The 27837-nt window shown below is 40.0% G+C and overlaps 1 protein-coding gene across 2 annotated transcripts; it reads right to left on the minus strand.

The window, feature by feature from the left end:
• Positions 1–23: 23 nt before the first annotated feature.
• Positions 24–23688, minus strand: crlf1a (cytokine receptor-like factor 1a). Of its 2 annotated transcripts, none has more exons than XM_042501495.1 (9): positions 23293–23688; positions 16858–17136; positions 14317–14446; positions 12420–12589; positions 6079–6236; positions 4859–4933; positions 3449–3542; positions 1479–1667; positions 24–1333 (listed from the first exon to the last, which is right to left on the minus strand). In XM_042501495.1, exons 1-9 carry the CDS (start codon positions 23363–23365, stop codon positions 1317–1319), a joined length of 1185 nt encoding a protein of 394 aa, XP_042357429.1. In that variant the 5' UTR covers positions 23366–23688; the 3' UTR covers positions 24–1316. The 2 variants fall into 2 exon arrangements, with proteins under 2 accessions (XP_042357429.1, XP_042357428.1); XM_042501494.1 differs by having other exon boundaries at positions 25–1333; positions 1483–1667.
• Positions 23689–27837: the final 4149 nt, after the last annotated feature.

Here is a 27837-nt window from a genome sequence, read left to right on the forward strand (position 1 = left end):
TTATTTGAAGAAAGTTTCTTATTATAAGACTTCCAGGATGATGTTTTTTTCTATCACATTGGCCAAAATAGGCTTCCATACATGCGAACTGTGTGTACTTTGAAGCAGATCAGGATCCATTTTTGAATACTAAAGTCACTAATTTAGGGGTGCCCCTGCAGCTTGGACATTAAAATGCTAACCATGAGCCACAGCCTGCATTGACGTAAAATTATTAACACTATATAATAAATACTGAAGGCACCAACTGATTACTAAACAGACATTTTATCTTAAAAAAATAACTATTAATGTTGCTTTTAGTCACACACATTGTAGCGTGCATCCTGCTTAGTTTGAGGGTGAAATTACAAGAAAAAAATTCTATATTCCTGTCGTAACTTGATTGTTTCACTTCACTCACAGGCGATCTGACCAAAGCCCTGCAGTAAATGTGTCGAATGGGAACACATGGATATCAAAGATAGAAAGATAAAGATGTTTCTGACAACATTTTTATAGAACATCATTAGAGATTGATAACAACTTCAGTCATTGATATTTTCTTTACTAACTAAACATAACTTAAGACATAAAACATTAACTTTATACAGTTTTAAATATGCTGGTACGATTCAGTACAAAAATAAAGGCAGTGAAACGTCTCCACACACAAACACCATCGGTCACATACTCACATCAAACACATGAATTCTGGGTGAACCAGTTTGGCACTCATAACAAACCATGACTTAGAAATACTGTATGTTAACGTGTTTCTTTGTACATAAGGACCACAGTGAAATCTTTGATTTGGAGAATCCTTGGATGCTGAACAGCCACTAGATGGTGCTTTGGATCCACAGGAGAAACTCAAAAAAAGGTCACAGAATACTTTTAGATGCTGGGGCAACTCTTCTAGTTGTTTGAATGTTTTGATCAGCACATTTAGAGCAGGTGCATGCCAAACATCTTCACTGATGCCGGATTTATTCATGCTTTAACGTCCTTTCAGAAAGCAGAGTAGTCCACATGGTCTCTTGCTAATGATACCAGGATGTCCGTGGCAACTTCGCCTTCTCATTTGCACCTTTTTAGACAATAAAAAGTGCTCATGTTGGCTGGAAAAGATGCTTGAAAGAAGAAAATCCCACAGTTGGATGTCTTCTCATGGCCATGGCTGGTATTTGGACAAAATGTCCACAGCAAAATGTCTTATAATTCCCATATACGAATACAAACTCTCTTTCTCTCTCACACACAAACACATAGACAAAAACATACTCAGTTCTTTTCTTGAATTGTTTTCTGCTCGTAAACACAGCGTGTGCTAGGATTTATCCCCTTGTAGAACCTAAATTAAAAGACAAAATCTGTTAGAAATCAGCTTTTATAAAACAAAACTATTTTTAGTATGCATGTGTGCTTGTTCATGCAGCACATGTCTGCGTGTATGTCTGTGATTAGATTCGTGTGTCCTCTGCATTAGTGATGCTTACCTACCTGGTTGCGAGCTTTGTGGGATTTCTGCATCAGAACTCGCCACTGGTCGTATAGCTTCATGGACATGCTGCTACAGCCGTAGGCGTGTTTCCGCACCCAGCCGAAAAACTGCTTCAGCTCCCTGCGCAGGGTGGAGTTAGAGTCCCCGCTGGACTTTGAGTCACAGGAGCCTGACATCAACCGCTCTGCATGAAGGGAAGAGAAAAAGGGAGACGGGGAGAAGACTGGAGTTAGACTGGTTTTGGTGGTCTGTAATAAACACATCTAACAGCAGCAGTGGTGGTAGTTCAGTTAGTTTTTGCAGGTTTAAAAGTACTTTTGCCTACTGTACACTAGAACAGTGGCTCCAAACTGGTGGGTCACAGTTTAAAAGTGTGTTGTGTGTTCATTCTAAATGGACCGCAAGTGACTCATGACCATGTCAAGTTTGTGAAAAACACACTTTGAGGTACAATTGATTTGCAGCACAGAGCTTTGAAGCACAGTTTCCTGCTGCAGAGTGAGGAAGGTTTTTGTTTTGTTTCTGTTTTTTAACAACAGTAACTATTTCATTGTCCTGTTCTTCTTCTTCATTTTTTTCTTTCAAAAATAAGAATAGGCCTAAAAAGACCACTGAATCCTACTGTTCAAGGACCATTGAAAATTTGAAAATCCAATGATAATTTGTATTTTGACAGTTTCTGGCTGTGATAAATAGTGTCTTAATTGTGATTAAATTTTTTTTTTTTTTTTTTTTTTTTTTAAATAACGAAACATTTCAAAAGATAAAAAGTCCCCCCCATAGTCTCCTCCATGTTTACTGTCTATGCAGTTTGCTTCCTCTTGTTTGGTGCTGCAGAGAGCGTAGCTATTCATTGTTGACTATGTTTATGTCATTGAACTTCAGTATCTGAATGAGCCCAGACTAAAAATGTATGATTATAGTAAACATGTTTGATTTTGTAAGAACGTCAAGACAAGAATAACACTTACGACAGCTCACCTTACACCAAATGATCAAGATAAAGGGTTGCACACACAACTGAGATGAAACTCTGATTGCGATAGTGGAAATTTGGATACAACAGTGAAATCGCTTGAAAAGCTGTTTCGTGTAAGGCCAGCATTAGTTAAATTCCACAAGTGCAGAGCAGAGAAATAAGAAAGTAAAAAAGAAAGCGCGACTGAGCAGTAATGAAGTAAAGAAAGCAAAGAAGAAGAGTGTGATTGCGCAAGATCTATATGTTCTCTATGTGTGTGCCGGTGTTACATACACTAAGAGCCATGAAAAGTTCAGGCATTGACACACTAACTGTGAGGGCCTTTTTTCAGTCTGGTAGTTTTGCCAAAATTCATGGGAAGTTCCTGGAAACCCTTAAAGAAAATTTCAACTTTTGTACATCCCGTGTTCTGTTTTCATAGTTGTGGCCACCTTTCCTCGAGTTATGATAATATTTTACTCAGACATGTCATTGTTAAATCTGGGGAGGGAACAGCAGCAGGTAACCACAGCTTTATAACATCGAACGAGCAAACAGCAGGAGTTATATTGTGTTCAGTTTTCTTTTCTTTATATTTTTTATCAGTTCTTTGTGGAGTCTTTTGTGTTGCAACTGAAACATTACATAATCAAAGTCTGGATTAACTTCCGAATGTTTTGTTTGGCAATGATTTGATTTAGTTTGGACGTGATTTTTGATTTGATTTGATTTGACCAATGCATCTGCCGTAAATAAAACTGCCAATGCAAAACAAAACAGGCTGGATGAAGGGTAAAATAGTGTAAAACAGCACAATTTTCTTCTCCAACGAGGCAGCCAGTTTCCATTGGTGAGAAAGCGCTGTGGGACGTGTGGTGCACCATGATATAAAACAAAATTTAGGGGCACAAATTGCCTCTCAAAATGGATGAAAGGCTCCCAAAAAAAAAACTGAGATCAAGAGCAAGTAAATTATTATGAGTCGCCCCGTGACTGTGTGCACTCACCACTGTGGGGTGTGGATGCAGCAGTGGGATGGCTCCACTCGCTCCAGATCCCAGCTTTGCGAGAGCCGTAGATGCCCACGGGATTACAGCGAACCTGGAGAAAATACACCATTATGGAAAACTGACCAGATCAGAAGTACACTGAGGACTAAATTATACTGCTTTTATGTACAGAAATAGATAAGTTCGTATCTAACATTATATATGTCCCTGCCCGCACACTTCTGTCCTCCTTTATGTTGGCACAGATGGCACTTCACACAACAAACGAGGCAACGGTGGAGGAAACTGTAATAATGTAGCTTTTATCAGAGGCAACGTTGTAGAGGGCGTTGGTCTCTGAGGCCACTGCAACATGTGGACGGAGAATTCTCTTCATTACCTTCGATGGGGCCATCTGTCCATACTATGCATTCATTTTATTAGTATTTGTTGACATTTCCTGAAAACTTTTGGATCTGGAAAAAACTGAGCAGTGGAAATGGAAATCACAGGGACGGTGCCACGCAGTTCAAGTGAAATACGACTGTCGGAGACGACAAAGAAGAAAGGGCGCAACAGAACGAATTGGAGAACAAATTGGTAATATAGTGAAAAGAATTCTCCGTCCACATGTTGTGATGTATTTAACTGCCTAGCGATGTCTGTCATCTACAAACATTGATGTACCATGGATGTGGGCTCGTTCATTCCTATGAAAGTTGCTCAGTGGTGCAATAAGCGAAGAAAGCTTTATAACAGCAGTATGAAACTACCCGGGTGACCAGCACTGCTTCCTCATCTCTGGGCCCATAGAGCAAGCACACTAGAGGTTTCCGCTGGCCGACCCAGCTACTTTCAGTTTAGCCTCCTGCTAACATGACTGGGGATAAAAATTATTTAATCTTAATTTAATTATTTAATCTAAAATCTGTAGACTTTCCAAATGTTATCGAACTGAATGCATTAAATCCTGGTAGTGAAATGAGTCATTTCAAAAGGGTTGTGATGCTTGAAAAAAATGTATCCACTGACGTTTTTTTTTTGCCATGTAAATCAATGGTAAAATCTGTTTGGGCCCAGTGGCATCACATTTAAGACTTGGGAGTTGTAATTTTACCGTTTGGTAACTACAAAAACTGCCGTCAAAGCTCAGTGCGCTTCCTGGGGGCCTGTCTACAATTTTGCCTCCATTAAAAGGTACTTTATTACCACCTCCTCAATCATCACCTCATTTGTTGTTGTTGTGAAACTTTTGACTCCGTACTCTTAGTGCCATTTATTGGCTGTATTTATGCTATTATAAAAGACCCATGCAGGTATCAGGGCAGTGACATTTGCAGCATTTAAAACACACGTCTATTTTCTTTCTTTCATACATAAAGGGAGTAGAAAGTTGGCCAGTATACACGCAACTAGACCATACTGTACCTGTACAAAATACACTGTTCCAGGTCTCAGTCCAGCCAATCTACAAGAAGTCTGATTCCCGACGTCATCCATCACCTACACGAAAAAAAAGAGACACAAACAGACGAGTTGGAGGTCCGACCGCAGTATTAAATACCAATGTGCATGAACTAAAACACAGGGCAGAGTCAAGATGTAGAAAACACAACCACAAACCATGTACAGACCTAAGCATGCATGCACACCACATTGTTTAGTGACTCCTGATCAGTATGTTTATGAAAATGTTTTAATGTTTTCGTGCCCACTGGGTAAAAATCTGCTCTCTATTACTTATTACAGAACTGGATACGCTGAGAAACACACACAGGAGCGTGCGCAGGTACTCGACGCATACAGGACAGCAAAAATAAAGACAGGCGAACAGATAGAGACACAGAAACACCCACACACTGCAGTTAATAATCTTGTCTAATAGTCCCCACTTTCTCTCTGGCATTCAGTCTGTAAACACTTGTTAAGAACGACTACAACAGAAAGCAGAACATGGAAATTACAGGCATCAGAGGGCTAATGATGTGACGTGGGGAAGCCAAATCGGCATAAGTTACTGCTGAGTGTCTTTACAGCCATATTGAAGGCATTAACAGCTGAGATGTATCCCTCCATTCCTTAGCATGACCTCATGATTAGGGCCGGTTCAGAGGGAAAACGGCGTTTTGTTTTCACCACCAAACCCTTAAAGCCACTTGGATTCAAGTCTTGTCTCCTTCGAAACGGTCTCATCCCTCCGCCGCCTCACTCCACTCCCCTTCTTTTCTTTTTCCACTTTGCGAGCAAAGACTTGCTTATATTACATCTGTGTAATTCCCCCTTAATTACTGGAGAATCTTCACTCGTACCCAGAGGACTCAAATGATTCCTGGGAAGCACCATCTGCACGGCTGAAGGTTTTACACTGTATTTTTCATTCATTAAAAGTTTGAACGGAGGTATACACAGTGGCTCTGGCCTGTGTTTTTCTCCTGATCAAAACCTGACTTCTAGATTTATGGCTGATGAAAGTTTTTGAACTGTTAACCCATCTGGCAGAGGAGGCCTCAATCAAACTAGATTAGAGGTGATTACAGCATTAGGATGAGAAACAGCTGGGGAAGACCTGCACTGATGGATCTGTTTGCGCGCAAGAGACAAAGAGAACACATTTATGTGTTTTATAACTGCATGTCCTTGTCCTTTACCTTCCAGTCTTGGCTGTCCTCCAGTCTGTAGCGGATCTGGTATTTGGCCTGAAACAGGAAGTCTTTGAGAGCAGGCGGGGCCTCCCAGCGAACACTCAGCTGGTCTTCTAACTGTCCGACACGACTGACAGTCACACCTGATGGAGGGTCGGTGGTCACTGGAGGAGGAGGAGACAGAGGACGTTAATGGGTAAGAAGAGCTATAACTATGGAAGTACGCAAAAAACTCAGCCGATTCAAACCTGTGAAATATGAAGATTTACTATTTCATGTTCTCAAAATTTAATATTTTGGTTTTTGACTTAGTAAGTGAAAGCAAGCACTTTGAAGACATCACCTTGGGCTCTGGGAAAATGTCCTGGGTATTTTTTTATATTTTCTAAAATTTTGTAGCCCAATGCATTAATCAGTTAGGACATACTGAGTGCCACTTCCTTTTTTCTTCTTTTTATTCCTTTAAAGAACACAGTCACACTTTGTGAAATTGCTAAACAATTTACTTTAGTATATGCAGACAGGAAAGAGGGCTCTTTAAAGCAATATGAATATGTTCAGGTGGATACTGTTTTTGTATATCTCTTTCTTATTCAGTCTCTCTCTCAAACTCGGCATGGACAAAATTTAGTGTGATGTTCAAGCGCTGCTTGGACAGAGACAGACTGTGTTTTGTGGCAGCACGTCTTTGCACCTTGACGGCAAAGAGGTCAAAATTAGCACATCCACCCAGGTGTTGTATTTCCATCACTGCAAATCCGAGCCGGATTCGAGCTCCACTATGTTCACCTGCCAGTCTCTAGCTTTGTCAGTTGTGTGGTGCTGAGCAGTAGTGTACATATTTGTAATAAAAACAGCTGCCTGCTGCTGGAAATTAGGTTGATGAGAGCGATGAGCATGAACCAAAACAGTAAAGTTGCGAGCGGGAAAAAAAATTATGAGCTGAAAGACATTCAAATGCTTGGTACAGCTCAGGGGAACCTTTGAGTTGGGTAATATTTTTCTGTTAGTTAGTCACTTCAAGTGTCTGCTTTACACAGTCATATGATCCAGTGTAAATATAAAGATATCAATCAGGGCAAATTAAAACATTCATAAAGATAAATGTCTTTAGAAAAGAGTGTGTGTATTCATTACAAGATAACCCGCTGGATATCAATTTCTTTTTGAGAAGAACAGTGTGTGACTATAATGTCATAATAAGTGCAAATGTTAAACAATGATTTCATGAGAGGCACAAACTGGGGTAGTTTTTAATTTATTGCAGCTATTAACAATTAAATTTCTATCCCTAAGAACTTAATGATAAACTTCTGGTGGACAGATGGCCCAGATTATCATTTTTAGCCAAAAATTCATAGCTTGGGGGCTTCTTTCTACACTTTAAGGTTACGTTTGCCAGGTCAAGAAATCCACTCAATTCAAAGCGGTAGGAGTGATGTCTTTATGTGTAACAGCTCATTGAAGGATTGTTCGGCGTTGGCGGAGGTTTGTGGTCTCCGGGTGCCTTAAAGTTTCTGAGGAGTTGACTTGTGTGAGCTGGAAGAGGCTTTTTCATCTGACAACGATTATCTTTTTGACAAACAAACATGTGCTGACAGACCATTATTTTAACTTTCCTCACGTTTTGTTTTGGGCTTTTGAGATCGTTTCAATATCAAGTTCAGTTCCTTTACATAATGTCATCTCTTACCAATAAACAAACAAGCTGAGCCCAGGGGAAAGAGGAAGATGGGAAAGATTCAGTGGAGGGGAAAAAGTGGGAGTGACACGAGAGTTTTAGAGGATTTGTTTCTGGTCTCCAGTGTTTTGGAGGAACCGGAGACTCTCTGAACTAAAATGTGTAACTTCAGACGTGTCACTTTGTATTCATGAGTGGAAAACCGATGGTGGCACGCACATTCATCTGTCTTAGAACAATGTTTATTTTCAACACATAAGTGGAGAGTAAAACTAAGAAAACTAGCGATGGTCAAACATCTTAATACAGTGTTTGCCCAAAATAATGACTAGTAAAGGACAATAATACAATTAGATGGAAGAACAGAGTGAACATTAACTTATAGTAATTGAAATAATTGATGTACTTACATTTATTTATATTTTTTTTATACCTGTGTTAGCATAGGACTTAATATTGTTTTTAATTATTTTAACTATATTTATCCCTGTATCTCGAGACCAAAATTAGTTTTTTTTTTTTTTTAAATTTTTATTATTATCTCTGGATGACAAAGTTGTTTTAATAATAACCAAGTGCATCTTAATTGATAAAATTCAGATGTGAGTCTACTGCCCTGCTCTCTGATTGTTAAATGTTTTGACTCAAGCATGGATACCTGACGCAAATCCAACAGGACCTGACCGGTTAGGCTGTGATAAATATTCTGATAAATATTCATAAATGATGTTCAGGTTTGGGTCTGGCTCGGCCCATTATAGCTCTGCTGTCTTTGTTTAGCTTTGTCTTGTTCAGTGCTGGAGTTTGTCATTTAACACATGCCTGCAACACACAGGCTATGCCATGTAGTAAATGTTAACGGAAGCTAACATTAGTTAGCAAACAATGGAGGATGTCAAAGAAGATATTTCATCCCTTAACGTTACCCCTAACCAAGTGTACTTGCTCGGGACATTCTGGCTTTTCCAACTAGACGCAGCAAACTGAATGTCAGCGCTGCTCGAAAATAGATGAAACAGAGGAAGATGGTTTTGACGCTACAACCCTCCTACATTATTTCATATAAAGTATGAAGTTCTTATAGCAATTTCATAAGCTTTCTATTTGACAACCATTAATTTCAAGAGCCTGATAGCAGGTTTTATGATGTCTTATTTGCTCAATTGATAAATATGAATGGCATTCAGATATTAATTTTGAGATGACAAGATACCCTAATACAACATATATGATTTGTGAAGGCAAATATTCCAATAAGTCAAAATATCTGAAGATAGCAATATAATTTACTCTAAAAATTGAATTACAACCTTGACCGCTCTTGACTTCAGTAGAGGAGTTATTAAAATCTTTTAAATGGTACTTTGAATACAGGAGAAAGTCACGCGCCAAAATGAGTTCCTATACATTATGGGCATTAGGCAATAAAAGTCAATGAGACATGTCAAATTACAAATGAATCACCGTTAACATATGTTGTGTCATCCCTCAACATATCCTCATCTCAGACAGCGAATACAAGTTGCCTCAAGTCTCTCGGTTCAGAGGGCTCCCCGCGACTCAGGAATGCAGAGAAAACTGTAGGTGTTTCCGCCTCGCCTTCATAACTGATTGGACATGACCGTAGTGACTCACAGCAGCTCCACGCAGGTGTGGTTGCTGTGTTTTATGACCTGCTACTGTTGTGGAAACTGCTCGCATGAAAAGAATGGCCAGGGCAACCTGAGCGAAACAAAACCCACACACACACACACACACACACACACACACACACACACACACACACACACACACGACCAGAAGCCGCCCACACTCTGCCTGCCTCTCTGTTTCTATACTGTTACCAGGCCCTGCCTTGCCCTCGGGGTGTGTAAACAGGTGTGTGTGTGTGCATACATTAGTGAATGGAAAAGGGATTACAGTTCGATGGACGCTTGTCTCCGTGCTGGTGATGTGTTCGCCTCGGAAACTCAATAATGTTTTTCCTCTCGGTACATTTTCCCGACACTGTTAGGAGCGTGTTGAACCAGGTGAAAAGCTCCCAGCTAATCAGGTTGTATTATTTCAGGTCCAAGTCTTAAAGCCTCAAAGCCCAAACTCCTCGGGCCTCAGGGGTCTGCAGGCGGCTCGGAGACGGGATTAGGCTCGGGGATCAGTTTGGAACATTCCAACACTACATAAAAGGGGTTTAGCGTGCGTTTTCTGTGTGTGTCTCTGTATGTGTGTCCAGTGAGCATGAGTAAAGAGAAAATGAGCTCATCAAAAGAGAGGGCGTTTCCATTCGTCACACACCTACGCTTGTCCAGGTGCGTGCATGCATGTGTTTGATAATGAGTGAAGGGAAGAATTTTGATCTTGTGGTCCGTTTGCTTAAACCGCACTAAGCTAGGCAACGGACCTCATAACAAAGCTTTAAAAGGGAACGCTGCTCAGTTCCTATCAGTGTAAATCTGGATGAGTACTTGTGAACAACTTTCTCCAAAAAGCCAGAAGACAGATCTCAAGCCAAAGTCCCGTCTGTAGGAATAAAAGAGATGGGTTTATAAAGTGAAGTGATACTCTTCAACATTCAAGGACGCCAATTTGAGGCTAAAGCTGAAGTCATTCGCGGTTCCCAACCAGTGGGTCACAAGATAAATCTGAGGGGTCGTGAGATGATAAATAAGGGCAGGAATGAACCGCTTAATTTACAGTTTTACCCAATGTTCCCCTCAATATTTCAACTAGCTTAACTCCAAACTGAAGCTCTGATATATTAAGTTTTTTGGAAACTCCACTAGAATTTAAAATAAAGTTCTGAGTAAATCCTCAGCACAACGTTTATTTCTAGAATTTAACTACAGCTAGCCTGGCCCTGTGCAAACTTGCTACCAGCCAAGAGCATGTCTGGCATATAACCCCCCTTTAAAACCACAAATTGTTGTGATTACACCAAAAATTTTTCGGGTGATTAAACTAGCAAGATACAGCGTGTTAATTGCTAAGCTTAAGATGTGCTGGAAGGCATATTTTTAATGTTTTGTCTGGGTCTTTACCCCCTGCTTACATTCTCAGAGCTAAGCTAATCACCTCCCATGCTCTAGCTCCAAAGTTAACACAAAGACATGAGAGAGATATCCATCCTCTATCATCTAACTCTGGGAAAGAGAGAAAATTCAGTGTCCTCAAAATCAACTTATACTGATATTAAAAAAAAACAATCCGTCAATTGAGCTAAGAGTTAACTTGGTTAAAGTTAACATGATAATTTTAGCTGTATTAGTTAAGCCATGACTGAAAAAGAAGAACCCATTCAAGGATTTTCTTCTGTCACAGCCTGGTCTCATTCCCAGGGTGTCAAAAAAATCCCGTTTGGGCCAAGGACATGAAACACACCGGGCTTTCAGCCAACCCCAGAGTAAACGTATCTATGTCATTGTTAGATGTTCAGAGTAATGGATGTCGTATAAAGACAAAGACCACGCAGGGACGGTGGGAGCGGGGGTGAATGGGTCCAACAAGCACAGGACTTTTACCCAGGAGGCCGCTGTAAGTTAGTTATTTCGTCATGTTAATCGTCACGTCAAAAACATGCCACGTGCAGCTTGCAGCAATAGTTACATTTTTCTTACTTTTTTTCTTTTTAAAGATTTTTTTGGCTATTGCCTCTATGATATAGAACAGCTTTAGCATAAAATCGCTGAGAGAGGGGATGATATTACAGCAGGTTGGAGTTGAACCTCCAGCCGCTGCAGCGCGGACACTACCTCTGCACATGCGGTGCCTGCCCTACAAGGTGAGCAACGGGTGCCCACATACTTACATTTTCCTGTGGCTGGGAAGCATGTTCATGTGTTTCAGGCAGAAAGAAACTCTTTGTAACAAAGGGGAACATTTTGTAGTCAATTCGCAGCTTAAAGCTAAATTATCCCCAACTTTAAGGTTGTCTGCACTTCAGCACAGAATCGAACAACTGCAGCTCGGAGCAGACTGCACTTTTCTGTAGACATTGCATGGCAGCTCACTACTACTTGGTGTTTTTGGCTTTAGTTGCATTAGTCGAATTACCTGACTAACAGGTAATTTGACTATCACACTATCAACCACGATCTATTAATAATCCTAACCAAGTAGTTTTGTTGCCTAAACCTAACCTCAGAGCCCCTTTAGTCACGTGAGTCGACGCACACTCACTAGACGGGGAATCTCATCGTCATTTTAGTTGTTTTAATACTATTCTTCCATTAAAAGGAACAGTTTCAGTTATAGTTATAGAAGTTTGTTTAGCAACAAAAAAAACAACTTTTCAGTCATTTGAGGGTCATAGTGTCTAACAATAACAATAATTCTTTAATGATGTGATACTGCAGTCGTTTCTGAGACGGGTATCGTACCATGAAAACCTCCTATTGTAGCAACCATACATTATATAATGTAGACCCAAAAATTAGCAACCACTTTGAAGGAGGAGAGAGGGGGAAATTCATCACTGATTTAACTGCTCACAAGTCGTAGACTAACCTGTGACGAGGGGTCGCAGGTCAACACCGCTTTGTTCTTGTTACGGGCCTAAAAGGCTGCTATCCACTGTCCTATGTTATAGCCCGGGGGTCATTGACACTGGGATCTAAGCTCTAAAAAAACTGTTAAAGAAAGAAGGTCAAAGTTCGTTCCTTCTCACACTCACCCACGTCTAGGATGTCGAGGGTGATGACATCGGAGGTAGCCCGGCCCAACTGGTTGGAGGCCTCCACCCAGATCTCGTAGGGCGTGAAGAGGTGCAGGTCCCGAGTGATGCTGCAGGAGTAAGGCTGCGTGTGAGTGTAATCCTCACACTCCTTCTCCTTCCCATACCACCTGGGAGAAAAAAACAAAAATAATCAAATAACTCTCGAAAGCATCGATATCCATGAATAATGCATTTGATATAGAATTTATTGTATAATGTGTTGACAGTTAAGAGTTTATTTGGCAGCAGTCAGGTTATTGAGTCCTTATTTAAAGTAATCTGACTGCAGATCTCCGGCAGTTGGCTCGCCTGCGGGCACTTCATGTCAAGTTATTTCCCTTTTGGTGCTTTTAAATAGCTGATTGAACTATTTAAAAAATGTTAGTAGAGCTTACAACCCATCTGAAAGTCATTTTTGAAAATATATCGTTCCCAGATGAAAACCAGTTTGCCTAATTCTCATGAAATTTGACTTTCTACGGACGAAGGTCTTTCACCCTCTGGCGATCTCTGATGTTATTTCTCTTAAAATAAGGTCTGCCGAACAGATAAGGTATTTTGTCCTGTTTCCAGCTCCACGTTAGGTTGTTTCTGAGGCTGTTTAAGACACGTCAGCAGAAAAAAACATCTCCTGGAATATGTAGATTTTGACTGGAAACATTCACAATAGTCTCACCATGTTGGATGTTTAACTCTTTTTTTACTTAAAGCTGGTTTTGCTCAGTTTTCACTCCCTTCTTTTACATGTGGCATAATCACTAGACTATCGGAAAGAATATTTTCTTCTAATTCAAGCAGTGTGTGTATGTTGTCTGTGTGTGGGACTAAAAACATTTCACCTGCGTGGGGCTGGTTTTGCAGCAGTGCACACTTCGGCAAGCTCCAAGTGCACATTCATACTTTATGATACCCTGAGTGCATCTTTGTAAGAATGCAGAACAAAAACCATTAATCATTTTGTTTTTCTGAAAATGAGGAGTTTGACTGTGTACTAAAATTTGGGCTAATTTTATTGTTGAACTGTGGAAATTAGGTAAGTTAAACTGAATAATACACAAGTATAAAGGCATGCTGAAAATGATATTCATGTTTTCCAACAATTTGTATATTTCGTCTCATACCTATGTACAGGGAAACTGATAGTCTGCTTTGTAAGCCCATTTGAGCTGGGCATGACGCCAGATACTACATTGATTTCTTAATACAGAGACCCCTCCATCTGAGTAGATTTTTGTTGTCGGACATGATTTATTCCATCTAAATGTCAGAATATTTAAGCACTATTTAGTTGTACATATGATTCAGTATAATGTTATGATGGTCAATTTGAGAATTTATTAGCATCAGATAAAATGCATTTGAAAATCTGCAGGGAAGTCTAGACCCAGTTGCAGCTGTGTCAGCAGCACAAGAAACACAAATCTAAGTCCATCTTTGTCTATAGATAATTAAAAAAAAACAACCTGTGGTTTATCTCTTGGGATTAAGGGACAGATTGGGTTAATAAACAACTTTTTAGGTTACAGTTTTGCCAGTTTATCCAGAAATTGATACCCAATACAAGCTGACAAGGACGCGCATCGGGGCACACAACTCTTAGTGTGATGCAGGAGGAAAGGCACCACCCCAAATGAAATACAAAGTTGTTAGGAAATACAGTCTGTGTGCTTTGAATTAACTGAGTAATGACGAAGTATGGGTGTAACTTTTGACGCAAATGGCATCAATCATGTTCAAATGGTTAATCTGTAATTTAAGGAAAAAGCTGATTTTCAAACAGTGAATTGAATGAGATGTCACAAATATTCTCTGCAATATATCTGTAGTGTGTGTGTGTGTGTGTGTGTGTGTGTACCTGAGTTTGTACTTGAGTGTGTACTGTGTGCTGATGTTAGTCTCTCCTTTTCCTCCTGGAGCCCAGCTGCAAGTCAGGTCTTTGGTGTTCCTGGACCAGCAGGTCAGATTGACCGGCTTCTCTGGAGGCACTGAGACAGAAAGAGGGACAAATGGGGAGAAGGGGGGACATAGGTGAGACATGAGAGACATGGGGTGAGGAGAAGAGAGAGAGCAGAAGAGAGATAAAGAAGATGTAGGGTCACTGAGGGTACAAAGTTACCTTCAGCCATTACTTTAGCCCCTTCCTCCTGAGAGTAATTTACCCACCGGTGATGTTCCTTAGAAATTGATGTATTTTTTCTTAATTGGTGTGTGTGTAGGGGTGTGTGTGTGTGTGTGTGTGTAGGTGTGTGTGTGTGCGCGTGTGTGCATGTGCGAGCGCTGTCTGATTTGGTCAGACTCGGGATCCCTGCCAACATTCCTCTTCTCTCAGAACACTGGGTGCTCAACACCAGTGTCGCACAGAGATTAGGATCCCGACTGCATCTGTGTGTGTGTGTGTCTGAGAAAATGTAAGCACGTGTTTCTTCATGGTTACGTATTTGTCATTTTTCATCTCATCACCTCTTCCAGTCTTAGAAATGCTACGTTTTTTTTCTGTCTATGGAAACTGTAAAAGAAAAAAGGAGTTACAAAGATAGCAAAAATGGTGTGCGAGTTGTGTGTGAGCTCATGTATTTCTATCTATGAGAGGACCACTTTTAGAGTGAGGCTACATCGTACTTTGTTAAAGGGCTGTTTGAGAGTTACCGGATGCGTCTAGTGTATTACGAGCATTGCTTTAACCGTCATACACATTGGTGAATTACAGTAACTAACTCAGCAATAAAGAAAATTAAGTGTATTTCCCATAATATCAAACCATTTCTTGAAGCCAAGAACTGCCCATGGAGAAAATAAGGTTATTACCATGGGTTAGCACCATATTGACAACATCACCCGATAAAGTTCACTGTAAAAAGCTTCAAACATTTAGGGATTGGCAGTGCATTATGTAATTTAATGCAATGCCTGTTTAAAACATGCCTGTTCAGAGCGGGCTGATTGCTTGGCCTCCGGTAGTGCTACTTGCAACCTTCTCACACTCGACACTTGGCGTCTTTGGGTCCTGAGAAATACATCCGACCTGACATAGGTGCTTCCCTTAGCAATGCTTGTGTGTGTGTGTATGTGTGTGTGTGTGTGATTTATTTGCTAACTGTTTGGGACTAGGCTATTTCCAGAAACAAAAGCGTTCATCATTCTGAAAGTTACATTGCTGATGCTTAAATTATGGGAGTTTGTTGCAGAGTAACATCTCTGGTTCATCCGGTCTTTCTTTCATCATCTGCTCTTTAATATACTGTAGCGATGGCGAGCGAGCTGTACCCAGCATGCTGTTCAGCAGTGAACAGTTAATCTCAGTCCCCTCTTAATTTACTACACAGTGGGCTCACACTCGAAACTAGAGCTCTGATTTGGCCCAAAAAACAGTTTCTGTACGAGCCCAAACCACAGGAGCAAATTCAGGCCTAATTAAAAACCTGAATTTCTACTTAATAGACATATATTTTTCTAATCTTAAAACAAGTATTACAAGTTAAAGGCTGACATGTTTCCACTTCTTCTTCTCTTCCTTATTCCAATAGTCTATCGTCTCTGCATGACAGGTTCGGCAGAGTCGGCTGTGTCCCTCAGTGCGTCTCGTTTTCCTTCTCTCTCTCCCACACGCTCTATCTCTCTACCCGGTTCTCCACTAAATTGTTCCATTGTTCTGTTGATTTTCAACTCTTTTTGTGTCTTTCCCTTTTTATTCAGTCAGTTAAAACTCTTTCCATCTATGCACAATAACTGCCAATTTCATAAAAAAACAAACAGCAACAAACAAACAGAAAAAAACTTAACAGCTAAAAACGCTTGAACCTGACCTGAAGGCCATGGGAGTGGTAAGAAATTACAGCCCACCACAGCCTTCAGCTTGGCGGGTCAGGCGCAGTTGGGTTCGGGTAGAGAAAAAGAGCACTACTTAACACTCCCTACTTGGGTCCTTAGCAATACACCTCCCAAATGTGAAGTGGATGGGATAAACACTTATTGAGACAATCAAAAGAGAGACAGAAACTCCTTCCATGTTAGTTAGATGCTGGACCTCATAAGTATAGAACTACAAACGTGTCTGAAAAATGACCCGTGCCCTATGAGTGCGAGTAATGGACCACACAGGTGGTCAAAGTGTCTCACAGTCACACACTCATAGAGGCCTCTCACTGGCCTGAAGGCAGGAATACTAAAAATAAAATACAGCCACAGAGACACTTTAAAATCTGCCCACTACGTCCTTGTTGTTTTATTCCTGTTTCCTTTCCACTTCTGCCTTTTATTTACCCTTTTCACCAAAAAATTAACCAACAGGGAAGCAGAGACACACACTAAAATTGGTGACCAAATACATACACTAATAAAATGACAAAAAAAAACTCTCTAGATGAATCATATAACCATACAAATAACTTCAACTTACTCCCAACATAGAGGCAGGAGCCGGCCAGGATGTGTCCCTTGTGGTTGTGACAGACCAGGTTGTCGCCGGACGTCTGCCTGGAGGCATTGAGGCTGGCCAGCGTCACGCTGAGGTTGGTCGGGCTTAGCACTCTGTACAGAGAGCTGGGCAGCTGTTGACCGTTGAGCGTCCAGAACAGAGAGCTGGCGTGGACGCCGAGGTCTGGGTGGACCCAGCAGCTGGCCGTCAGGTTGGACCCCATGCGAAGGACGGGGTCCTGGGGGTAGATAACTGCCACATCTGGAGGAGGTGGACATTAGAAGAGGACGGTTGATGAACACTTCAGTCAGGTCAGTTCACTCGTCACTTAAACTCAGTTTGTAAAAGCAGCTCCGTAATGTCTTCTGTGGCTCTGATTGGACCGCTCTAAAGTCTAGAAATTTAGAAATTAACCCTGATGATGTCACAGTGAGGTGATGTCATCAAGGTTATGATTTAGGCTTTAAATTTTGGACGAAGTCCTGCATTACAAACTGTGTGGAGTTTGATCAGTGTGGGTGATATAGAGGGTCTTATAAAGTAAAAGATGTTGGATTCAGTGTTTCTGGAGCTTGACCTACATTAGCGACTAAAAATTAACATATCTCGGCTTCTTACTTTTAACCTTTAACTTATTTACTTATTTTTCTTTTTCAAATTTATGTTAGTGAAAAAAAAAAAAAAAAAAGTGAAAATCAGTACGCATTTCAGCCAATCTAGACTTTTGCAAAACATACCTGAGGAGGGTGGATCAGCTCTCAGTAATCTCTTTTTCAAGATTTGCCACCCTAATTATTACATTCATGAGCTAATATTTTGGATCCAGTGTTGGGGAGTAACGAACTTAATCAAACTAGTACTTTAACTACATTTTGTAGTAGTTTGCTGATTGTTCAACTACATTGATATTTGCGTAGTGATTCAACTAGTTAATTTGTGTGTGTGTGTGTGTGTGTGTGTGTGTGTGTGTGTGTGTGTGTGTGTGTGTAGTTAATAACTGAAACTAAAAACAATTTTGTACGGAGCCTGGAAAAGGACATGTAGGAGAGAATAATTGAAGGTTGAAGAAATAAACTTTTGTACAATTTCGAAAAACTTGACCTGTGAACAAGTGGGCATTTTTCAAAATAATTTCATTTAAATGCCACTTTGTACATGCATGTGACTTTTCTCTATAATATTGTGTTAGTATTTTGTATAACATTTCAATGTCTTTTGATCATTTATTAACAAAGTAGTTTGATCTACTCTTTCGGAGTATCTTTAGTTAACCAATCTAGATTTCTCCCGAGGTAGCTTGCAAAACTATGCTCTCACGCTAGTTTCCTCAACTCTAGTTGGATCGTCTAATTCAGGAAAAGAACAATAACAAAGGGAAAATGGATATCTTGAAAATGATCGCATGAATTATGTGGTTTGTTGCGTTACGGTAAAAAGGTGATGGTGGTGGCAGTTGACAGATGGTGGAGCAAAAATAATCCTTGTTGATGATACTGTGACAAACCTATGGCAAAAAAGGTGAGGAAACCACTGTAATCCATTACCTGTAGCAACAATTATGTTTCTGCAGGTTGATTTTTATGTTGTAAAATGTGTAAAAAGATGAAAATCCATATAAAAACTTGAGACTTGCCCACAATTTTTTTTTTAAAATACTGTTAAGCGAGCTTCTTTAGGGATAAAACATGCAAGCTTGTCGTACTGCTGTTTGCTTATTTTTCAGTTGTTTGGGGTTTTTCATCCTGACAACAGGATAACAGAACAAACTAAACTAAAGAAAAGATGCTAAACAAATTAGTTCTACTGCAATTTATAATTTTTTTTACTTATATTTTGCATATTTGCCTTTTTGTCTCGCTACACGTGAAGCAACAGAAGGCCCAAAAATGAGTAAAGAATAAATACAGCAGTGGAAAAGAGATTTGGAGAGTTTGTTTCTTCAGACTGGAGGATTTTAAAAAAAAAAGTTGTCCACCTAAGTAGCCAGCACTCTGAAAACATGTGCGTTGGTTGATTTCTGCACAGAAATGACTGAGTGGTGAGTGAGTGAAACACTTTGTCAGACCACTACAAATCTGTGCCCGGGGCTGCATCTATTCAGCTGCCAGCCACCTTACACTGACAGACACTGTGTGCTCCTTTATGGACGAGCCGCCTTTGAAGAAGTTAATTCAACTGTAACTGCACACACACACACACACCAATGTCAGCAATCACGGCTTTGACACAACACCTCCACACATTTATGCACACACATGAATACAAACAAACACGTGCACAGAGGGCGGTTGTCTTTGTCACCAGATACAGCGGACATAAAAGGGGCCGTGATTAGCCAATAATGTGCTGATCCAGCTGAATAACAATCAGTGTTTATGTATTCCAGGCGCTGAGGATGGGGACATTGCCCCGAGTGAGTGTGAAGCCCCTTTACACCCCTTCCTCTACAGCTCAAACACTACAGTGATCAGCACAATTACTGCTGTTTATTGTCTCTGCTTGACACACTCACTGGAGGAAATGGCTTGTAAAATACTATTTGTTTGGAGAGGCTGAAGGTGCTTAATGCAGCTCTGATCAGGGCAGGGGATGAGTTTAACCCAGCGACAGTATAGGATAGAGTTAGGAGGTCTCCAGTGACATTTTTGGCTGATTTTAAGTCTTTGGTAGACGGAAATCTCTTTTTGTCGGTCCTCAAAGGTACATGACACTATTCTCTTTCTAAAGAACTATTCACCTGACACTCATCAATGCAACAGTTCAAATAAGCCATAACTTTTCTCTGTCTTCTGCACAATAGGCGCACATGTGGAACATTTTGAGGGGCCAGTGTGGATGAGCCAAGTTGGAGAAGTCACGCAACATTTAGTGACAATGAGCCGTGCCAACACCATCTGATAGGAGATCGACGACACAGAGATAGATGTTTATTTTGTTTTTCATATCGCTTACATATTAGGTATTTAACTGATGCTGTTATCTGGAGAGAGGAGAGATTATCTAATGTCAAGTCAAACTAGGCAGGCAGGAGCGTGGGACGTGTTGGATATGAATTTCAGGTTAAAAATAAGATTTTTGAGTGTCTCAGGCCCTGTCTAAACATATGAAAACTTTTTTGTAAACATATTTTCCTCTACGTTTCATCTATTCAGAGTTGTAGGTTACTAAACAGGATGTTTTATCAAATCGCCTTCCAAGGTACAGATTTTTTTTCCAATATTTCTTATTTTGGAAACAATGGTGTCATCTCCTCGATTTGTGCATGCCCATTTTTGCAGTGTAATGGGCATATGCTACTAACAACAACAACAATGGAGGACTCCCAGTTTGTTTACTGTGTCTAAGCACTGCCTGGTGTAATGAATACTTTACACTTAAACTTGGTATTGCCGGACTACTGATGGTCGCTGTCTGTTTTTGCTCCACCTCGGTGTCCGCAGTTTAAGGTCTGCCTGAAATGACGGATTTGGATCAGGCTCGGTCAAACCAGCAGATGGTGAGACACTTTACAGAGAGGGGTTGCTGTCGATGGAAATCGAAGGAAAACTCTTGCATGTCCAGAGCATCACTCATGTGTCTGAATGAGCTCCAGAGATGAGATTTCCAGCAGGTGTCTTTAAAAAGGTTAACATTATCGTGTTCACTATACTACCTTTGTGATGAGGTTGACTGTGGAGGGAAACTAACGTCTGCAACCGTTTGGAATTGTTTTTTCCTTCAAGTGTGGATGATTATATTTTTAAAATGAAGGCCGTGTGGACAAAATATTTTTTTTTAAATGGAGCAGGGAAAAAATCTCTTTTCAAAAATATCTGTGTATGTGTAGACAGAATCAGGTATTTTAAATTATAATATCCAATATAAAAATCTCTTTATATGCCAGAAGTGTGGACTTTAGTCACACATTTTATGACTTAAGACTCCACTGGACAGAATCAAAAAAGACTTGCAACTCAATTTGGACTTCAACACCAGTGACTTGTGACTTTACTTTGACTTGAGCTTTCACTTGAGCCTTTTGACTTGAAAACACTTAATACCTTACCCCAAGTCCAAGGATAAAAAGTGTATTTTTAAAAAATGTGCCACAACGTTAACAATATTCATTCCCTGCAATTCAGTACTTCATACCAAAGATCTACTTTGTTTGAATCAATCCAACAGCAGCCAATCAAGCTGCAGGAGAGAACCATCAGGACCTTATATTACGTGAGTTTGAGCGCCAGATGGAAAAAGTGATACCAGTACAGCGTATTAAAACTCCAGGTGGTAAACAAAAAACAAATTGCAATATGCAAAACATGCATTTCGAAAATTACAGATGGAGGCACAACAACTTCCAACAAACGTGTTGTAACATAGAAATTTTAAAAAGCATTCATGATATTTGTAAATTATTCCTCTGTTGTTAAAATGGTATAACATTTTGTGAAGAGCACATTATGACCTGTTTAGGACTTGGGACTTCACTTGGGACTTGAGTGCAAAGACTTGAGACTTGCTTGTGACTTGCAAAGCAATGACTTGTTCCACCTCAGTAATATGCTAACAGGACACATAAACTCAAACTTTATGGGACAAACTAAAAACTAATTATATGTTGGTAAGTAAATTCCACATTTAAACTGTTTTATTTCTGTGGTATCTGTAAACCACAGCACACAGAGTGAAAGGGAAGCACCCTCCATTATTACGGTGAATAAAACAGTAATGACCAATTAGGCCCTATAATAAACAGCAGGGAAGCTTATGATCAAGGCCTATTGTCTTCTGTAAGCCCCTAAAACTATACTTTCTTTTATTAGCGCCTTTCAAACAGGATGAATAACAGAAGATCCTCTCTGAGGAGCTGCTCTCTGCCAGCGAGCTCGCTATAAAAAACTAATCCAGCCACTTAACTGTGGAAGCGGACATAACTTTGATTTATTTACGTTACTGTGCATTAAGCTGCTGGTTAACATTCTCCAAAACCCGAGCAAATGATGTCACTGTTTTGTTGCGGTTCGTAAAGCCCCCATGCTCCCCATGTGTTAAACGAATTATGGCCTGACTTGTTGAAATTCAGCCTCTTGGGAGATGAGTTCTTTCTCTGCAGGGATAACAACCCATATACTTCAGCAGGAGCACATCAATAACAGGAGGTGTCAAGTGGACAAAAGCGGAGTTTGTGCTTTTTTTTTCTGAATGCATCCAGGAATCGACCAGAGTGGTTTCAAGTAAGCGAGCTTTTATTATGTAAGAAAGTGTTGCATTATTTCACATTGGGGACACATTTTAAACACAGTATTGCACAAGGAAAGATCACTGTGATTTTTATGTGTTCCTATATGGAATTTACATATTTTATCCTCCTATGGAAACTTTATATCTTTGGTACTCTTAGTGACCTACATGTGATTTTATCCTCTTTAAAATCACTAAAATATGGATGTAATGTTATGATCAGGATTTGCAGTTTATATACAGTGTTTGAGCTGACTAATATTCCTCTAAATTAGCAATGATATCCCATATGATATCTCTGTAATGTTATCAGGGCTTGAAGTGTTTGCATTTACTTACAACCTTCTTAAATAGTGCATCTTTAAAATCACCATTTTATTCCTGTAATATCCATATAAAAGGTTGTAGAATCTGTTTGCCTTGATTAACACCCCTCTAAACAAGTATATTTTATTTAATATTATTATTTAATTATTGTTATATCATTATTGAGGGTTGTAACTTATGTTTGCATTGACTAACAGCCCTCTAAATTAGTATATTTTCTTTAATTTTACAATTTTGTTCCAATCGCATCCATAGGATTATAGTATCTGTTTGATTGACAAACAACCTTCCAGAACAGTATATTTTATTTTTGATTGCAATTTTTTTTCTTATAATATTCATATCAAGGGTCTTAATTTCTGTTTGCATTGACTAACACCCTTCTGAATCAGTATATTTTATTTATATTACTGTTTAATTTCTATAATATCCATATGAAAAGTTGTTGTGTGTTTGCATTGACTAACAAGCTTCCAAACCCGTATGCTTTCCTTAATTTTATTATTTTTATCCCTGTAATATACATATGAAGAGTTGTAATTTGTATTTGCATTAACTAGCACCCCTTCAAAACAGTATGTTTTCTTAAATGTTATTATTTTATTCCTATGATATGCATATGAAGGGATGTAGTTTGCATTTGTAGTGACTAACACCCTACCATAATGTGTTTCAATTGCAGCTGTTTTACCTTTAAATGTATGCATGCCAGAGCAGGACGATGTCACAGAGCTGTTTACAGTCAGTTCTTTGGGTGACACATGGACTAATCTGATCTTAGTAGACCAAAAGGGGCAGCCTGTACCCAAACCCGTCCCCAGCGAGACCTGGACTTTGCGCATCGATGGACATCTACGTGCAACTTACGTGTGGACAAGGACAGCACGCCGGGAGTGTGCAACGTGAGGAAAAGCAAGCAGAAATCCAACACGGCTTTCATTTTCCCCCAGTTTCAATGTCTTGATCCCTCGTCCTCGTGTTGTTGTGATGTCGCCGTTTCTCCTCCTCGATCCTGGATAGAAATTACGCACAGTTGTGGAAAGAGGAAAAACAGCACGGGGTTCAAAAAGCTCCGGATTTTATAAGCAAGACAACTCTCAGGAGCGCACTAGAAAAAGTGTGACCCGGTGGAAAAAGTCCCCCTGTGAGAAGCCATAAGGCAACACGTCCTCAGGAAAGGCTGAACGAGTGAGTATACCGCGTCCTGTTTGCAGTCTTTTCCCTTCTTAATGCTTCCTGCAGCTAAATCATACACAAGTTCATACTTTCTAAGCCCCTCCTCTCTCTCTTCCCACACAGTCGCCAGTCATTTCCCCTCTTTCCGTCCTTTCCCTGCTCCTTTTTTTCAACCTCTCCCTCTTCAGTGATGGGTAGGGGAGTCAGAGCCATTCACTTTCACTGAATCACTGTCTGTTTCTTTCCATGCCTCAGGTCTCTGCTTTACTGTTTTCCACCATAGGAGGCTGTTGAGTCACTGAGTTACCGGAAAGGAAATCCTAAAGTGTCTTTATCTCTTTTTCTTTAAATTTCTTTGTCTATGTAGAAAGTGACACACAGACCCCTTTTTTCACAAACACAATCCTCTTTGTACCCACTTGAATTATGATGTTTTCTCTTTGAATTGTCAGTTTTGACTCAGACAGAATATGCACTGACAAAACTGTATAATGTGTTGACTAACAAGGATAAGCTACTGTCGCCTTAACATCCCATAATTGTCAATTTATCTTAAGGTTCTCTTTTTGTCAACACAAAGAATCAAATGACCCCAGATGTCACTTTCTTTTCCCTGTGAGGACAACAGTTGCATTTGTAAACAAATGAAATAATTACCAGTGCCTGCTGAGATCTTTTTTGACCTTTTGATTTTAACAATTCACTTAACGTTTAAGTTGGATTCAGTTAACTACAGCATGATTTACAAAGGTTCAAGCAAGACACTTTTACTTTTTAAAAATGAAATAACACATTCCTAGTCCCATAGGTGAAATACATTAAATTTTATGAACATAACTCAATATCACAAATCACATATGTGCCTCAAGGGGCTTTGGAATATGTAGTTTATGACACCTTCTGTCCTTTTTGACACTTGCATTGGAAAAATTGAAGAAACCACAGGAGAGCACCAGGGGAGGAATCGCTCTCACAGCCAGACATGCTGTCAAATGCAAAGGAGAATCCATTAGCAATAAAAATGCATTCTTGCTGTATTTAATGCACTCTGGAGTTGCTGCTATGGTTTTCCTTTGGTCTGGAATCACCAATGACCTAGTATTGTTGCTTCTGGTGGCTAAAGTTTGTTCTTTGAGACATTTGTCGACTTGTGCTACAAATTATACTACTGTTAGTATTTAGCTTGGTTCTGCACTTGTGAATTTTTGTGTTTAACTATGTCTGGTCCAGACAAACTTCAGGTAGACGTCATCATACAAGTGTTGCACAAAGATATTTAGCTCTGGATAATCCTGAGTTTGACTAATTTACTATTAATTCTGGAGAAATTAAGAGTTTTTTCAAACAAACATGTCAGTCCACAACATTGTTACCAAATCACAAATTTTGAGACACTTTCTTATGTTTTTTTTTTTTTTTTTTTTTTCTGTGATCAGCAGCTATATAGCTTCTTGTGTTGGTTGGTCAGTCAGTCCACAAAAATTTCCCCACCATTTGGTGGCCACAGTTTTCGCCACAGGAAGTTAATTTGGTATGAAAGTTGAGAGTGTGTGTCTGTAGCCGCATTAACACTGCCTTTTTAAGGCGGGAATATCACGCCATTATGCCGCCTCGCCGTTCCTTCCTGTCATAACTCAAGAATCATTTGTCATAAAGCCTTGTAGGAAGTTGATGTAGTAATGAGCGGCGTCATCAGACAGTCAAGTGTTTGTGAGATTTTGTGTGCGTGTGTGTGTGTGTGTGTGTGTGTGTGTGTGTGTGTGTGTGTGTGTCTGTGTGTGTGAATGCATGAATGTGTGCTTGCATGCGGGTACATGGTTGCAGCTATTGCAAATTTGCACTTGTGTTGTCATTTGGTTGCTGCTGGTCAGCAGGTGTCACTGACTGTTACCATGGAAACATGGCTCTTAGTTTAGCCCCAGGGTTGGGTGGCCAACTTTTTAGGCTTAAATTATTTAGTCTTTTTTCTGTGAAGCAAAAAAGGAGAAAAAAAGAGCAAAATTCAGACTGTCCTAACAACAAACCAGTTTAAAACATCTTTGCGAAACCAACCTTTTAACACAATGTTTCAACAAAAAGTTACTCTATCATCAAACTGGAAACTGGCTTTAGAGAAAGTTCACCTCTTTTACTGTAATATTTGTTAATTGCCCTTTGATTTATTCTCTGAGGATCTTTGTTAACAAAAAAACCTAAACTTGTTACCCTTTCTTTGCATGGTTGCCTTAACGTAAACAATGATGTCACACTTTCTGTCCTATTGTTGTGAAAATGTCAGTGCTGCTGAACAGACGCTGACTAAGCCTGAGTCAAAACATGAAACCCCAAAACACCCTCGTATTCTCTGCTGATTTATTTCATGTTTATTAAACATGACCTTCACGTCTGGATGACCTTCAAATATGTAAACAAGAATCCCATTCAGACACAAATAGATTATCCAAGCTGAGAAACACTGAGTGAGATTAACCCTTAAAGCGCGCTTTAATATTACACACACTTGTATTGCACTGCACACCAAATGACCTTTCAAAATTAAGCTTTAAATAATATTATACATTAATGTTATTTTCTACTTTCACTGAGTTAATTTTTAACCAACATTAGTCCTAATCATAAATATCAACTGTTCATTCATTTTCAGAATTTCAACCATTTAAATGGCAGGTTTGTTATGATGCCACTGTGTTTTTTATATGAAAAACAAACAAACACAAAAACAAAGGACACTGAAAGCAACTACATGAAATTCATCCATTAGTATGTACTTTTCCAGTTATGAAAGTCATTTTGACTTTCATACAAAATAATACCTGTTTGAAACACTGTGGGGAAACATGCAAATATATGCCCAAATTATTAGGACATTATTTCCTTAAAAATCAAGTCGTAAATGCAGCATTCAAAATGTTATGTGTAGTGTAAGTTTTTCAAGGATCCAAGGCGTACATAAGTGCTTTTTGTCTGAAGTCTCTAGATTGATTAAAAAAATAGACAAGACTTCCTGTCTGAGGATTGATATGAGACAACAACATTTTCCTCAGAAATATGAAAGAGCAGATAACGTGTCAGCATCAGCAGTGAGCATCCAGTGATGCTTAAGATAGTATCGTGCAAAGGAAGAAGGCATGAAGGGCAACTTTTTCCCACCAAGGAAGCTCTTTTTTCTCTAAAGAAGAGTTGCCCTTAGGCACGGCTCTGGCATCAGCTGAGTGGAGGCCAGTCAGCACCTCAGAGGGAGTCCTTTGACAGAGGAAATCTGTACCTACAGCGTCTTCAACAGACTCTGGAGACGAGCGCAGAGCACAGCAGCGAGAGGAAATACAGTCACACCAGGTCACATTTGGATTGAGAAATCCACATTTGGGCCCCAGAGTGTGTCTGGAGAACAGAACTCTCTTCATGTCCATCACCCATTTGGGCGCTGTGACTAATATTTGACTAATGGTGGCCGAACGCGCACACAGATTAGTCCTGGTCGTCGTCCTACAGTTGGACCGGCGGTGAGTCAGCAAGAGTCCAGGCAGAGTCTGAGCCTAACAGCCATGATGACCTTTGGGTCCTGGCCTACAATGTCCCCCTTTCTCCTCACTCAGAGGGGACTCTTGTTCGAGGGGCAGTTCCCGCTCGTGCCCTGGCAGTTAGCGTCCAGGAAATGTGAAAAGAATTTCGTGATACTGTTGTGGCTGCTGTGTCACGTTCCGGTCATCCGGTCACAGTGTCGTACTTAGAATAGTTGATTTATGACAGACAGACGTCACCGTCTTCGGTCTTCGCCCTGTCTGTGAAAATGTTGTGTCACTGTCTCAGCTTGTTGCTGTTGTACATTTTTATGCGACCCCCCCCCCCCCACCACACACACACACACACACACACACAAAACGCTTTCACATTAACATATATATAATCTCTCACACATGCATACAGACACATAGACTTGCACAATTGCGTGACAAACAGTCAAACACAAAGTGCCATTTACCATAAGTACCACATCTTCCAACCAGACAGTCCTTAATCCATAACACCAGAGAGCGGAGGACAACGTGTTGAGAGGCAGAGACACGCAGCAAAGATGGTGACAAAGAGTGGGACAAGGAAAATCCAAAAGATCAAGAGAGCAGTTAAAGCGGTGCTGAAGTTCGATGAGGAGTGCTGCTCTGTAATGATGCCAGTCATGTGAGGACAAAAGGCTTAACTTGTCTTTAGCTGGAACCACAGCATGAGAACACAGGC

Source organism: Plectropomus leopardus, chromosome 14 (genome assembly GCF_008729295.1).
Source record: "Plectropomus leopardus isolate mb chromosome 14, YSFRI_Pleo_2.0, whole genome shotgun sequence".
NCBI lineage: Eukaryota > Metazoa > Chordata > Actinopteri > Perciformes > Serranidae > Plectropomus > Plectropomus leopardus.

Bases quoted from the DNA above. Each gene is read 5' to 3' on its own strand.
- crlf1a (XM_042501494.1), bottom strand. From the start codon at position 23,365: ATGAAAGCCGTGTTGGATTTCTGCTTGCTTTTCCTCACGTTGCACACT. The intron at 6,237-12,419 runs GTGAGTGTGAGA...CTCCTCCTCCAG, and splicing joins CCTCGACATCCTAGACGTGG to TGACCACCGACCCTCCATCA. The intron at 1,668-3,448 runs GTGAGTGCACAC...CCCTTCATGCAG, and splicing joins TGCATCCACACCCCACAGTG to AGCGGTTGATGTCAGGCTCC.